This window comes from Erinaceus europaeus, chromosome 1 (assembly GCF_950295315.1).
Source record: "Erinaceus europaeus chromosome 1, mEriEur2.1, whole genome shotgun sequence".
Classification (NCBI taxonomy): Eukaryota; Metazoa; Chordata; class Mammalia; order Eulipotyphla; family Erinaceidae; genus Erinaceus; species Erinaceus europaeus.
The window spans coordinates 20,379,212-20,395,593 of record NC_080162.1 but is presented as its reverse complement, the minus strand read 5'-3'; the positions used below and the strand labels follow the sequence as shown (position 1 = coordinate 20,395,593).

Here is a 16,382-nt window from a genome sequence, read left to right as displayed (position 1 = left end):
AGAGACAATAAAAGGAGGTTTTTTTTATTCAAAGGTATAACTGGTTAAGTAGATTTTTTTACAACCATTCTTGTGAAATACTTTTTAAAAAAATACGACCAACTTCTTTGCAAATAGCAGATATACCTCAACTATGATGACTTAATTTCTGTAGATAATGTACATGATTAAGCAGAAATAGGCAAGCTCACACTGGTAGATTAACAATCAACACTCAGTCAAAACTCCGTTTGTGGCCCCCACTTCTTGACCGATTTCTATTTCCACTTCGTCTTCTACCATCTTGCCGACTTCCTGACCGACTACCCTGTCGACTCTGTCTACCTGACCGGCCACCAGATCGACCACCTGATCGGCCCGACCGGCCTGAGCGGCCGCTTGACCAACCACTCCTCTGTCTGGAATTTGAAGATGTGTTTCCATCATAATATTCTTCAATTTCAGGTAACTTGGCTGGCACTGAGAGTATCCAGTCTGAATCATGCCACTCTGCCTGTTAGGGAAATTTACAAGATTAATGTCAATGCAAACTAGAAACTATAAGCAAGCACAGGAGTACAAGAGACACAATATGCCTGAAGCACCAAAGGTTCCAGGTACAATCCCCAGCTCCACTGGAAGTCAGTACTAAGCAGTGCTCTGGTAAAAAGGAAAAAACAAACAAAAAACCACAAGTGTTAATATCCATTACCTAGCTATTAGATGAAAGTCATCTGGGAGTTGGGCGATAGTGCAACAGGTTAAGCGCACATGGTGCAAAGCACAAGGATGGGTGTAAGGATCCGGGTTTGAGCCCGACTTCCTACCTGCAGGGGAGTCGCTTCACAGGCGGTGAAGCAGGTCTACAGATGTCTATCTTTCTCTCCCTCTCACTGTCTTCCCCTCCTCTCTCCATTTCTCTCTGTCCAACAATGACAACATTAGTAACAACAGTAACTACAACAATAAAAAAAAGGGCAACAAAAGGGAATAAATATAAAAATAAAATATTTATTTTCAAAAAGAAAGTCATCTAGCTGGGGCTGGGCAGCAGTGCGGTGGATAAAGCACTGACCTCTCAAGCATGAGTTTTGGAGTCTTGTTCTCTGTCAGTGAATGTGCCAGAGTGGTGCCCTGGGTTTTCTTTCTTTCTCACTCTCTCATAGTCTCACAGGCCATTCACCATCACTTGTATAAATAAAATCCATCTTTTAAAATAGGTTACGATGAAATACTGTATTGTTTTCAGCAAGTATATTTGTAGAGCAAGAAGTAACAGCTGATGGTGGAGATGGAAAACTCATGAAAACTAGCCAAAGATTAAAGAAATGTAGCTACTAGGGAAAAAAATTGTGTCAGGGCAAACAACTCAAGATACAGAAATCAGCAGCTCAGAGTGTCATGAAGTCACTCCCCCCACAAGAACTGTTCTTAGTTGTGATCATGAATTGCCAAAAGAAGTTAAAACTTTCTGTCCCGAGTTTACTCTCTAGAACTACCGTAAGCCAAAGCTAAGCAATGCTCTGGCTTCTCTTTCCTAAGTAATAAAAAAAAAAAAAATCAAAAAATTAAATCAAAACCTTTAAGATAAGAGGGCTGGCAAGATAGCTCACTTGGAGAGTGAGCTGACTTTGTTGTGGGCATGACCCGGGTTCAAGTGCAGTCTGCATCTCAACAGAGGAAGCTTCTGCACTGCAGTCTTTATCTCTGTCTGTCCCCCACTATGTGGAAAAGTTGGGCTAAAGAGGCAAAGCCCCAGTGATGACCCTAAAAAACACAACTTTAAGGTAAGGGTGAGGACAGATACCACATGCACCACTGGTAGGTTTGACAATGTATGACACACCTTAAACCAGAGAAAAAGCTTAGCGGGTAGAGACTGAACTGTCATGTGAGGAACCCAGGTTTGAGTTCCAGTTACCTCATGGAGATTCTCTCCTTCTCTCAGTATCTGAGTGATAAAGTATGTGTGTATCAGGCCCAGCTCCACGAAAATAAAATAAAAATGCACACACCTTTCAGGCAAGCAGTCTGAAAAATTTTATAGCAACACAGGCGGTGAAACAGGACTTTAGGTGTCTTTCTCTCCCCTCTCTGTTTTCCCCTCCTCTCTCCATTTCTCTCTGTCCTATCTAACAATGACAACATCAATAACAACAACAATAATTACAACAATAATAAAAAACAAGGACAACAAAAAGGAAAATAAATAAATATAAAAAATTTTTTTAAATGTTTTGGATTCTCAAGCATGAGGTCATGAGCTCAATCCTCACACCATCACAAATGCCAGACGCTCTGGTACTCCTATTCTCTTTCTTTCTCTCTTAAATTTTAAGGCAGAGGGGAGATAGCATAATGGTTATGCAAACAGACTCTCATGCTTGAGGCTCCAAAGTCCCAGGTTCAAGCCCTACACCATCGTAAGTCAGAGCTGAACAGTGCTCTGGTTAAAATAATAACAATAATAATAATAATAAATTAAAAAAATAAAATTAAATAAATTTAAGAAAAAGTATTTTATGTCTAAAGTACTGATGAGGTACCACACTCAATCCCTGGCACTACAGTATGTCAGAACTGAGCAGCGCTGTGGTATAATAAAAACAAATAAATAAATAAATGGCTGTAGTCGAGGTGGTGCAGAGATGCAACAGTTTGATCCCAGCACCACATATGCCACAGTGATGTTACCTTTGCCTTGCCTTCTCTAATAGATAACATTTTTAAACTTTTTTTGATAGATGGTTAGACAGAGATAGAGATAGAAATACACACACACACACACACACACACACACACACACACTTCCAGCAGTGCTTCACCATGTGTGAAGCTTCCCCCTTGCAGATGGGGACCCAGGGGGGGATCCATATGCTAACATGTACACTCTGAATTCCAGATGGGGTGGTGGCACACTCAACAGAGTGTAATTCAATCTTTTAAAATGAAAGAAGGTTGGCCAAACCTAAGGGAGACATTAAACTAATAGTACAGTTGACACAGGGTTGTATTCACAATATATTAATAAAAAAAGAAAGGAAGGAAGGAAGGATGGAGAAATGAAAATCAGGGACTGGGCAGTGCTTCATTAGGTACACACAGTACATGTTTCCATGGAAGAGAACCTGGCTTCAAGACCCCAGTGCACATCTGCAGAAAGGGGAACCTTCCTAAGTGGTGAAACACTGCTGCAGGGATCTATTTTTCCCCTCTCCCCATTGCTCTGTCTCTATAAAAAAGAAAAGAATGGGGGGAGAAAATCCACCAGGAGTAATAGATCCATTGTGCAGGTACCAAGCTCCAGTGGGGCGTGGGGGGAAGGGACCAGGTAGTGGCACACCCAGTTGAGTGCACACCACCATATGCAAGGACCTGAGTTTAAGCCCTAGGTCCTACCTGCTTCGCAAAGCTTCACAAGCAGTGTAGCAGCGCTGCAGGTGTCCATCTCTTTCTCCTCCCTCTTTACCCCTCTCATCTCAATTCTCTCTGTTGTACCAAATAAAAGGGAAAAAGTAAGGGAGGGAGGGAAGAAAAAATGGCCACTGGGAGTCACAGGTTCATCATGTAGACACCAAGCACCAGTAACAACCTTGGTGACAATTAATAAAATAAAGGGGGGCCGGGTGGTGGCGCACCTGGTTGAGAGCACGTTGCAGTGCGCAAGGACCCGTTTGAGTCCCTGGTCCCCACCTGCAGGCGGAAAGTTTCATGAGTGGAGAAACAGGGCTGCAGGTGTCTATCTCTCTCCCTCTCTATCACCCCCTCCCCTCTCAACTTCTGGCTGTAACTATCCAATAAATAAACAAAGATTTGAAAAACTCTGGGAGTCAGGCGGTAGCACAGTGGGTTAATCGCACGTGGCGCAGTGTAAGGACCGGCATAAGGATCCTGGTTCGAGCCCCTGGCTCCCCACCTGCTTCACAGGCAGTGAAGCAGGTCTGCAGGTGTCTATCTTTCTCTCCTCCTCTGTCTCCCCTCTCTGTCCTATCTAACAACAATGACATCAACAACAATAAAAAACAAGGGCAACAAAAAGGGAAAAATAAATATAAATATTTTTAAATAAATAAATAAATAAAGGAAGGAAGGAAGAAAAGGGGGGAGGGAATGATCAGACGGAGGGAGACAGAAGAATAATTATACAATAAACACATTAATTTTACTTTTTTATTATTTTCCCTTTAGTTGCCCTTGTTTTTTGTTGTTGTTATTGTTGTTGCTGACATTGAATAGCACAGAGAGAAATGGAGAGAGGACGGGAAGAAAGAGGGGAAGAGAAAGATACACAAATTTGATCCTGGTCCTTACTTCATTAAAAGTCTCTGTGCTATGCTATCTTACATTCTGCCTCTCTAAATCTATCTGACTGAAAAAGTCAACCTAGAGAAGTGAAAGCCTGGACAAAAACAGATAAATAAGGGCAAGGAAGATAGCACTGTGGTTATGCAAGAGTTCGAGTCTGAGGCTCCAAATCCCACGTTCAATCCATGGCACTACAGTAAGCCAGAGCTGAACAATACTCTGGAAAACAAAACGAGAGTCTAGGCATCTTACAGAATTATTAGGACTTGACGTAGGCAGAATCATGTTAGTGTGATTCATTTTTTACCTCCTTTATAGAATGCAACCAATTATTTAACAGATAAAAATATTTTAAATACCTGTAACCTTTCTGACTCAGTTGTAGGAACATCAAAGCAAACACCCTAAAAGCAAAATGAAAATATTTTTATTCAGACACATGTTTTGATTTTTCTAATACACTAATATTCATAGAACTATATTACCAAACCAACAACAAAAACCAAAAACTGTTCCATGATTACTTACAAGAATAAAAAGCAAAGAAAAGAATGCATGTCACGGAGTTGCTGATCACTATATTTCTAAATGTAGAAAGTAATGAAGCACACCTAGAGTATTGTCTAGGAATGTTTCTGTAGGCACTATGCTGCTTCATATACCTTGTAAAATGATTCATCTAATAAATTCCGAGACCTAGGATGTGGTGCTATGTATGTATTAGACCCAGACCCACTTATCAACCCCTTTTATTTAGAACTTCTGGCCTTCAGCCCTGTGAATGAATAAATCTGTTGTTTTCATTTAAAAAAAAAAAAAAAGGACTCTAAAGTATGAGAGTACTGTATGTACCAGTGATGATCTGGTTCTCTTTTTTCCTTCTTCATTCACTCTCAAAAATAAAAATAAAACACCCCCCCCAAAAAAAAGGGAGCAGGCTGAGCAGTGGTGCACCTGGGTTGAGTGCACATGCTACCATGCTCAAGAACCTGGTCCCCACCTGCAGGGTGGAAGCTTCAAAAGTGGTAAAACAAGTCTCCAGTATCTCTCTTTCTCTTGCCCACATTTCTCTTTCCTATCAAAGAAAAAAGAAAAAAAAAAATCCACCAAGATTAGTGGATCTGTTGTGCAGGCACCAGGTCCCAATGATAAACCTGGTGGCAATTAAAGAGAAATCAATTAATTGAGTTTAGTTTAAAAAAAATCTTAGTGCAGAAAGTTTTTACTTCTGAGGAGCACTTAAGTCTACAAAATAATGAGAATGATACAACCAAATATATTTCTTCTTTGGCCGTAGTGCCAAAAATAAGTAGATAAAAGTTAATCTAACATTCAATTTTATCAAGAAGTCTGGCCTAACGATGCTATATTTTCCCTCCCCTCCAAATACTTTCTATTTTTCTCTAATTGTCACAATTATTATTACTTTTATTATTTTTTTTTAGGTAAGCAATTTTAAACTCAGAGAAATGCTTATATCCAATGAACACCTGGGGTACATTCCAGGCTATAATGAGCCAACATAGTGAAGAGAAAAAAAATTAGAAATAAGGTATGGGGAGATAAGATATGCAAAAGACATTCACGCCTGAGGTGTCAGGACTCCAGCTTCAATCCCTAGCACCAAATATTAAAGTTATGCAGTGCTCTGGTTAGGAAAAAAAAAATCAGATTCACTAAGATTATAATCTTAACTTCACTACTTCATAAATTCATGAAAGTACCTTTCTCTTTTCCAATATGTTATGTTTATTACTAGAGCACATTCTGGCTTATAAGAGATTAAGGGACTGAATCTGTGACTTTAGAAGCTCAGGCATGCAAGTCTTTTGCACAAGGGTTATGCTATCTCCACCTCCCTCCAAAGTACTTTTTTTTTTTTTTTTTTACCAGAGCACTGATCAGCTCTGGCTTACGGTGGTGCTGGGGATTGAATCTGGGACATTGGAGCCTCAGACATGAGGGAGTCTCTTTGAATAGCCACTATGCTATCTACCTCCACCCCCTCTTACTTAATTTATATCACTATGTTCACTAGCAACTAGCTCCATACAAATTAATATTGTGTGTTCTCTGAATTACAGTCAAAGGGGAGAAAGTTTGATAATCTGGGTATTAAGTAGTCAACCTAGGAAAAATGAAGTTAATAATAATAAGGGTTTTATTTAATATACACCCCCCAAATTAAATCAGAAACAAATACCACAATGAGAAAAAAGGAAATCCATTTGCTAGTTTTTATAAACACTTACTATAGGTTAAAAAGTTTAATCCAGAGAAACCTACCATGTTTCCTTTTAGGAGGCACATTCTGGTAATTTGGGACACAGCGTTATTACTCAGTTTCCTGTTAAGTTCTTTCCAAGCACAGTTGACATTCTGTATTTCTTCTTGGCTTTCCAAAGTCATGGTCACAAATCCCTTAGGAAACATGACCGTTTATGTTTAGAAAAAAAGCAGTGACAAGATAAGAAAGTCTACTCTGCAATCTTTCATGATTTAACCATGTACTGAGCAAATGTTAACACAATTATTAAAAAACAAGGGCTGAGGAAACAGCAAAAGACTTTACAAAAGACTTTCATGCCTGAAGCTCCAAGGTCCCAGGTTCAATCCCCAGTACCCTATAAACAAAAAATGCAGTGTTCTGGGGGAGGGTAAAAAACAAACAACCGGGGGTCGGGCGGTGGCGAAGTAGGTTAAGCGCAGGTGGCGCAAAGTGCAGGAACCGGCCTAAGGATCCCGGGCCGCTTCACAGGCGGTGAAGCAGGTCTGCAGGTGTCTATCTTTCTCTCCCCTTCTCTGTCTTTCCCTCTTCTCTCCATTTCTCTCTGTCCTATCCAACAACGAATTGCGTCAACAAGGGCAATAATAATAACCACAACGAAGCTACAACAAGGGCAACAAAAGGGGGAGAAAAATGGCCTCCAGGAGCGGTGGATTCATGGTGCAGGCACCGAGCCAAGCAATAACCCTGGAGGAGGAAAAATAAAAATTAAAAAATAAAAATCTAAAAAAAAAGCCCAACTCCCCAGACCAAAGCTTCCTCCAATGTGGTGGGAGTTGGGCTTGAACCATGGTTGAATAGGGATACTATCCAAGTGAGCTATTCTGCCAGCTAGAAAAGACTACATTTAATTTCAACCATGTTTTTTATTGTCACAACCCACATTGGGCTGTACAATGAAAACCAGATAAACGCTGAAAGTGAATATTCTACCAGACAACTAATCTAAACTCTTAGCATAAAAATATGAAAGGCATGGTCTGGGAGGTGGAGCAGTGGTAAAGCTTTGGACTCTCAAGCATGAGGTCCTGAGTTCAATCCCCGGCAGCACATGTGCCAGAGTGATGTATGGTTCCTTCTTTCTTCTCCTATCTTTCTCATAAATAAATAAAATTTAAAAAAAAAACAAAAAACATGAGGGAGTCGGGAGGTAGCGCAGCGGGTTAAGTGCACGTGGCGCAAAGCACAAGGACCAGCCTAAGGATCTCAGTTCGAGGCCCCGGCTCCCCACCTGCAGGGGAGTTGCTTCACAAGAGGTGAAGCAGGTCTGCAGGTGTCTATCTTTCTCTCCCCCTGTCTTCCCCTTCTCTCTCCATTTCTCTCTGTCCTAACAACAATGACATCAATAACAATAATAACTACAACAACAATGAAAAATAAAAGGGAAAATAAATACATATTAAAAAAACATGAAAGACATCATATTGGAGCCATTCTCTTATCTTCCTCTTACACACACAAGTACAATAGGAAATTTTTTTTCTTTTTTTTTTTTTTTTGCCTCCAGGATTATCGCTGGGGCTCGGTGAAGCACTAGGAATCCACTGTTCCTCGAGGCTATTTTTCCCATTTTGTTGCCCTTGTTGGAAAAAATTTCTATTTATTTATTTTGGACAGAGATAGAGATAAATTGAGAGGGAAAGGGGAAAGAGACACCTACAGACCTGCTTCATTATTCATGAAGCTTCCCCCATCTGCATTTAGGGATTAGGGGCCTAAACCGAGTCCTTACACATTGTAGTATGTGTACTCTACCAGATGTACCACAGCCTGGCCCCAGTAGAAAATAATTTCATAGAAATACAACTGTAACATACAAACTTCAACTGGATCCTCATTTTAAAATAGAGAGGATTTCAAATAGTTCCCTCTCTCCATTGTTACCAGTCATCTCTATCAGGAACAACACAATAGACCCCTTTGTGGGCCCCATAGGACCTTGCCCTCAACGTGGATCAACAGCAGTAGAGAATGTTCCATCCTCTGAAGGGAGGTTGGACAACATAGTCTATTTTACTCCTGAGAAAGATGTGTCCTAAAATTGGGGCAGCTTGAAATGTTCCTAACTCATGACCACAGAATGTGAGCATAGATCTACAGGGATGCAGAGGTCACATAGGCTCCTAAGCTGACTATGGGCCCCAGATCACATCAAATCAATAGGATTTACAGTCAACAGTATTTATACACCTTTCCCATATTTGTGAGCTACTCTCTTCCCTGACCAGCTTTCTAGTCCCTTTTCCAGCCATGATATCATCTCCCCAGACAGTAACTTAGACCCACCTGCATATCAGATGTTAGGCTCAGGGGGAAAAAAAAAACTTGTAGGGAGAATACAGATCCGAGAAGGACAGAGGACCTAGTGGGGGTTGTACTGTTATATGGGAAACTGAGGAATGTTATGCATGTACAAACTACTGTATTTACTGTTGAATGTTAAACATTAACTCCCCAATAAAAAAAAAAAAAAAACTAGTATAGTCATGGTCCCTTTGGAATATAATTAAAATAGGCCTACTAGCAATCTACAAAACAGAGACCCCCCAGATCTTCATCTGAACTATTCCAGCCTTTCGTTTCATGATTAGTGAACAATTTGTTTGGCTCTGTAAGTTAACTCTTCTTTCAGTTACCAGGTTCCAGATGCTACCATGATGTCAACTGGACTTCCCTGGGTAGACAACCCCACCAATGTGTCCTGGAGCTCCACTTCTCCAGAGTCCTGCCCCACTAGGGAAAGAGAGAGGCAGGCTGGGAGTATGGATGGACCCATCAACACCCATGTTCAGCAGGGAAGCAATTACAGAAGCCAGACCTTCCACCTTCTGCACCCCATAATGACCCTGGGTCCATATTCCCAGAGGGATAAAGAATAGGAAAGCTATCAAGTGAGGGGCTGGGATATGGAGTTCTGGTGGTGGGAACTGTGTGGAGTTGTACCCTTCTTATAGTATGGTTTTCGTCAAGTATTTTCATTTTATAAATAAAAAATTTTAAAATAGATAAATAAAAATAAAATAGATAGGATGTACTATGTCACTCCCAGCAAAATAAAATTTGACTAAACCATTAGTATGGGCAGGTGGAAACATTAGATACCTAGCTGTACTCATTTATACTCTATCACATAATACAACAAATAAGTATACCTGCCATGGTTTTTGCTCCCCTCTCCCATAAATCAATCTCTCTCCATGCTACCCTCTCATCATCTCTTACCCACACAGGTCTTCTTACTCATGAGACAGTAAGTAATCAATACTTAAACCACTTACAGCCAGCATTTCTGGTTTGCTTTGTTTTGATATTTGTAACCAAAGGGGTGGGGGATGCAGCCCAATTCAGATGGTATTAAACACAAGCACCTATACCTTTATACCTATAAACAGAAAATCCTGACTTCAGTCTCTTTATTATTTTTTCCCCACAGCTTATTAGACCATCCTCCTCTTTATTATTTTTATGATTAACTATTAATTTATTGACTTCAGTCTTTATTATTTTTTCCCACAGCTTATTAGACTATCCTCCTCTTAGTATTTTTAATGATTAACTATTAATTGATTGATTGATAGGTGAGAGACAGAGAGGAGCAGAGGCAACAATAAAACAACAAGGACAACAAAAATGAATAAGTAAATATGTTTAAAAAATATGAAGAATAGGGAGCCCGGCGGTAGCGCAGCGGGTTAAGCGCAGGTGGCGCTAAGCGCAAGGACCAGCATGAGGATCCCGGTTCAAGCCCCAGGCTCCCCACCTGCAGGGGAGTCGCTTCACAGGTGGTGAAGCAGGTCTGCAGGTGTCTGTCTTTCTCTCCTCCTCTCTGTCTTCCCCTCCTCTCTCCATTTCTCTCTGTCCTATCCAACAACGACGACATCAACTACAACAACAATAAAAAGACAACAAGGGCAACAAAAGGGAAGATAAATAAAATTACAAAAAAAAAAAAAAAATATATATATATATATATATATATATATATATATATATATATATATATATATATATGAAGAATAGATTAGGGGGCAGGGGTAGATAGCATAATGGTTATGTAGAGACTGTCATGCCTGAGGCTCCAAAGTCTGAGGTTCAATCCCCTGCACCACCATAAACCAGAGCTGAGCAGTACACTGGTTAAAAGAAAAAAAAAAAAAAGATTTTAGTATGCTCTTCTTAGTTAACAAAGCACTATGCAAAGATTTCCTGTTTATTCTCCTCCAGATAGCTAAAATTTTCATCTTTTCTCATTTCAATCATATAAACTTTTCTCACAGATTTCTACCTTATCAGAAGTAATCAAAGACCGTGGTTCAAAACTTGATGCACCAGAGATATGGGCTAATGCTGCAGCCAAAGCATCCACTGCCCCTTTCTCTTCTATCAGTTTCTGAGCTGATGGTCGGAAAAAGTCAACAGCAGCATAAGAAACGGAAGCCAGGGACCTATGGTTTAAAAATAGTAAAGTTTCTTGGTCAGAACAAAGAGAAGAAACATAAAGAATGAATGGGAAAAGAGTAACGCTTTCATAATTTAACTTAACTAAATGTCTGCTGGTAAAACTGGAGATTAAATTTTCTGATATTTGCATTAGAGGAATGTAAAGATGAATAGCCTAATACAAAAGAAAAAACCATTCAGCAAGTCAGAAAGCATACCTGATGGCATCCATGCTTTTAGATTTAACTAAATCCATTGTAGAAGGAACACCTACACGTTTAAAAGTAATTCCCTGAAAATGAAAGAATTACATTAAAGAAAAATGGAAGTTTTTACAATTAATTTCTAAATTAATATAGTTTGTTGAATTTCCATTTCTTGGACTTAAAGACTTCCAAGCCCTAGCAGATCAAAAGATCTGTATTTTTTTTTAATAACTCAATTATAAGTTCTAAAAAGAGAGAGAAAGTATTAAGTGTCCCTTAACTATATCATGGAATTCCACTTGCTAAGTAGAGTTGATTAGGAAAAAAGGTAGTTTGTACAATCAACTTTTTCCCCCCTTAATACCTCACCTCATTTTATAAATAATTAATATATAAAAGCAGATTTCATTTTAAAAAGAAAAATGAAATGGCACCCAAAAATCCAGACCTCTAAAAATAAGAAGTTTCTTTTAGAAAGTGACTATTGTTACTATCACTCAATAAAATCCTAACCATTAAGCCAAGACATCATAGTTACCTACGTGCAAGGGTGAGCAAACAGGTACTGAAATCACAATGCAATTCTGAGTTTTTAGTATAAAGGGAGAAATTCAAGGGAAAAATTAGTCAATTCTTCTGTCTTCACAATAAATGCTGTATTAAAACAAAGTCTTGCAGCTAATGTACATTTAGCTCTCCAAATGCAGTTAAAACTGAGAAAAGACTTGTGAGAACAAATATAAAAAGAATTATTTTCTAAAGTGCCATTTAGATAATAAGTAAGCCTGAAATAATTAGAATCTACTTACTGCTTTTTGTTCCACATATCTTAGTTGGCCTCTTTCTCTTGGTTGATAAAAACATATGCAAATTCCTGTCCGGCCAGCTCTGCCTGTGCGTCCAGAGCGATGAATATAGGACTCAACATCCTAAAAATCAAAGTGGGAAATTAAAAAAAAAAAAAATCTGACAAATCATAGTCATCCCAAAGTAATAAATGTAATAATTATTTTTTTCTTTTTACTGGAGCACTGCTTAGCTCTGGTTTATGGTAGTGTGGGGAACTGAACTGGGAATTTCAGAGCCTCAGACATGAGAGCCTCTTTGCATAACCATTATGCTATCTACTCCCGCCCAATCATTGTTTTTTTAAAAGATCTGTTTATTTTAATAAGAGATACAGAAAGAAAGAGGAGAGACTAGTGCGGTGCTTGGCTCTGGCTTATGGTGTTGAACCTGGGACCTCTGAGCCTCAAGTATACTAAACACACTCTAACACATTGAGCTATTTTTCCTTCCCCTAAATAATAACTCTAATAACAAAATTACTGTAACTAATAGTTGTCTTTTCAATATCTTAAAGAACTTTCACATTTAAGTACTAGAATAATGGGGAATTTTATTTATTATTTATTTATCACCAGATTTATCAATGGAGCTCGTGCTGACACTACCAATCCACCACTCCTAGGGGCTAATTTTTTTTCTTTCTATTTTTATTTGATAGGACAGAGAGAAATTGAGAGAAGAGGGGAAACAGTGAGAGAAGAAAGGCTGGAGGTAGATGGTGGCACACCAGTGTAAGCACACAGTAAAAAGCACAGGCCCCTCACAAGGATCTCGGTTCGAGCCCCCAGCTCCCCACTGACAAAGGGATCACTTCACAAGAGCTGAAGCAGGTCTGCAGGTGTCTATCTTCCCCATCCCCCTCAATTTCTCTCTATCCTAACCAAAAATTTGAAAACATGGCCGCAGGGGAATGGATTCACAGTGCAGGCAGAGCCCCAGCAAAAACCCTGGAGAGAAAAGAAAAGAAGAGAAGAGAGGAGAGGAGAGGAGAGGAGAGGAGAGGAGAGGAGAGGAGAGGAGAGGAGAGGAGAGGAGAGGAGAGGAGAGGAGAGGAGAGGAGAGGAGAGGAGAGGAGAGGAGAGGAGAGGAGAGGAGAGGAGAGGAGAGGAGAGGAAAGAAAAGAGAAGAAAGACATCTGCAGACCTGCTTTAGCACTCATAAACAGAGGCTTGAATCTCAGCCCTTGTGCAGGGTAATATGTGTGCTTAACCAGATGCACCATTACCCAACCCTCAAGGGATATGATTTAAAACCTTTCATCTAGGGGCTCAGTGGTGTTGCACCTGGTGAAGTGCACGTTACAATGTGCAAGGGCCTGGGTACAAGCCCCTAGTCCCTACCTGCAGAAGGACAGCTTTGCAAGTGATGAAGCAATATTGGAGGTGCTTCTCAGTCTCTGTCCCTCTCTATTATCCCCTCCCCTCTCAATTTCTGTCTCTCTCCAACACATAAAGATAATTTTTAAAAATTATAAAAATAGGGAGTCAGGCAGTAGCACAGCGGGTTAAGCACAGGTGGCACAAAGCGCAAGGACTGGCGTAAAGATCCTGGTTTGAGTCCATTGCTCCCCACCTGCAAGGGAGTCACTTCACAAGCAGTGAAGCAGGTCTGCAGGAGTCTATCTTTCTCTCCCGCTCTGTCTTCCCCTCCTCTCTCTATATAGCTCTGTCCTATCGAACAATGACGACAATAACTACAACAATAAAACAAGGGCAACAAAAGGGAATATTTAAAAATCTTTAAAAATTTATTAAAATATAAATAAAACCTTTCATCCATCTCATCCTAGCTCTTCTTTCTTCTTTTCTTACTTTTTTTAAAATTGTATAAAGACAGACAGTATTCAAGAAGGAAGGGGGAGATAGAGAGGGAGAGATAGACACCTGTACTACTGCTTCACCTCCTGCAAAGCTTTCCTCTTGCAGGTGGGGACCAGGGACTTGAACCTGGGTCCTTGCACATCATAACATGTGTGCTCATCCACTGTGCCACCACCCAGACCCCCAGAGCTCTTTATATGAAAAGGTTAAATATTTTTCTATACAACTAATTAAGTAAATCATTTGCAAAAGTTCAAGATTCTGATTATTTGAACTCCAAATGAGCAAAAGTGGTTAGGAGAATAAACATACTTGTCAAACCCAAAACAGTACTTTGAAAATAAAATTGAAAAATTTTATAATTGTGCTTATTTTTCTCAAGTCAAATCTTACTTCCTACCTGTGGAGGAGAACTCTGAATCACCAGGTCAACTTCAGGAATGTCCAAACCACGGGCAGCCACATTGGTAGCCACCAAAACTTTAAAACTACCTTCTCTGAAGCCTTTCAGTGTAATTTCCCTTTGTGACTGTGCAATGTCCCCATGTAAACACTGTGCGTTCTATTTGGAAAAAGGGGGGGAAATTAAGTGCATAGTTCATACTTATAAAACACCCAAATACCAGTCTGAGTTCTTTTGTTGCTTTTCAATTTGTTTTCCAATTATAATAAAGCACCTACTCTTTTTAAACCAAACATTACAGAAAGTATTTATTATAAAATCTAAAATCTCCCCTCAATAATTTATTGCTACAAGTCCAGTGGATATTCCTCCAGATACAAATGTTTTACACACACACACACACACACACACACACACACACACACACACACACACACACACCTGCATACCTCAAATATACTAGGATAATACTGTAATTGAAAGGGGGGCTGGGAGATTACGCACTTCACCATGTGCAGGGATCTGAGTTCAAGCCCCTAGACATAAGACAGTATCATGCAAACAGGAAGCCTCCTGAGAGGTAGAGTAGTACTCTGGTGTCTTTCTCTGTGTCCCTGTCTCATCCTCGACTCCACTGGAAGCAGTGGAATCATGCTGGGGTGAGGCCTCATTGACAATACACAGATAAAGTCTAGTACCACTTTCTAAAAAGAAGGAACAGGGGGTCAGCAATAGTGTACTGTGCTCTGCCACGTGTGTGAGCCAAGGCCCTACCACACTGAAAGAAGCTTCAGTGCTATGGTCTGTTTATCTATCTACCTAAGGAAGAAGAAAAGACTGACTTAGCAGATCATAAGAGGGTGTCTACAACTTCTTTCTGAACTAAACTATAGGAATGATGATCAAATCTGACACAATGATTTTTATGTTCAGTGATTCATCTCTATAATCTCAATTAGAGAAAACATGAAAAAAACAAAAACCTTACCTGTTTTATGTGTGGATTCATGGCCATTTCAGTTACATTCTTTTTGGTCTCACAGAAAATGATTGCTCGTCCTTCAGATCCGCTGTAGACTTGAAGGACATCTCCAATAACTGCTGGTCTTTGAGACCAATGACACTGGATGGCTAGATGCTTTGAAGGAGAAAAAAAAAGTCATTATTTACTTCATTAAAATTATTGAAAAATTTCTTTTACATTTTTCCCATCTGTTCAAAATTAAATTATTTTTCTTGGGAGATAATTTCTCAGTCAAAATTAATCTATATGGGCGGGGTAAATAGCATAATGGTTCTGTGAAGAAACTCTTATGCCTGAGACTCCAAAGTCCCAGGTTCAATCCCCTGCACCACCATAAACCAGAGCTGAGCAGTGCTCTGGTAAAAAACAAAAACAAAACAAACTAAATTAAAAAAAAACTAATAAAAAATACTAATCCATGGTTAAATAAAATCACAGTAGTGGTTGCATCTAGACTGGGTACTGATCAAGCCGGGGCATAAAGGATCTTTCTGGGATCATGATATACACAATATATCTTGACTTCGGTTTGGCTTAAACATATATGCATTTGTCAAAACTAAGCAGATATACAGCTAAATTTTTGCATTTCATTGTGTATAAATCTTAGGTGTTAAACAATAATTATATGATTACACTGCTCCATTCGCCACTGCCAAGGCCTGTATAATTACATCTACATAAAATATCCAGAATAAGTAAATTCATAGAGGCAGAAAGCAAATTGGTGGTTACCAGGGATTAAGGAGAGAAAGGAATGAAGAACGTTCAATGGTCATGGAGGCATCAGAAGATACACTGTGCTAGCATGCTAGAGTACCACGGTATTATGGTTCAATCCATAATACCACCAAGAACCAGGGCTATGTGGTATTCTGATTTAAAATTTAAAAATTTAAAGAGTTCTTTTGGGTGATAAAAGTGTTTGGGGAGTGATAGTCATACATCTTCATCAATGTACTAAAGGACACTGAATTATATACTAAAATGATTCATTTTAGCTATGTGAATTTCACCTTATTTTTAAAAGTATTTTAAAAAGTAGGTAATAAGCTCTACTTATAAGATA

General features: G+C 39.4%; 1 protein-coding gene across 2 annotated transcripts in view; it reads right to left on the bottom strand.

The window, feature by feature from the left end:
- The window catches only part of DDX50 (DExD-box helicase 50), a 32,638-nt gene continuing 16,256 nt past the window's right edge, over nucleotides 1-16,382 (bottom strand). The window contains exons 8-15 of one of the 2 annotated variants that reach the window (XM_007524157.2): nucleotides 15,278-15,427; nucleotides 14,287-14,448; nucleotides 12,027-12,146; nucleotides 11,230-11,303; nucleotides 10,857-11,016; nucleotides 6,571-6,705; nucleotides 4,644-4,688; nucleotides 1-493 (exon numbers count right to left, since the gene is read on the bottom strand). In XM_007524157.2, coding sequence (XP_007524219.1) covers nucleotides 215-493; nucleotides 4,644-4,688; nucleotides 6,571-6,705; nucleotides 10,857-11,016; nucleotides 11,230-11,303; nucleotides 12,027-12,146; nucleotides 14,287-14,448; nucleotides 15,278-15,427 — 1,125 coding nt within the window. In that variant the 3' untranslated portion in view covers nucleotides 1-214. The remainder of the gene's footprint in view (nucleotides 494-4,643; nucleotides 4,689-6,570; nucleotides 6,706-10,856; nucleotides 11,017-11,229; nucleotides 11,304-12,026; nucleotides 12,147-14,286; nucleotides 14,449-15,277; nucleotides 15,428-16,382) is intronic. The other variant, XM_060195787.1, reaches the window with a different exon arrangement.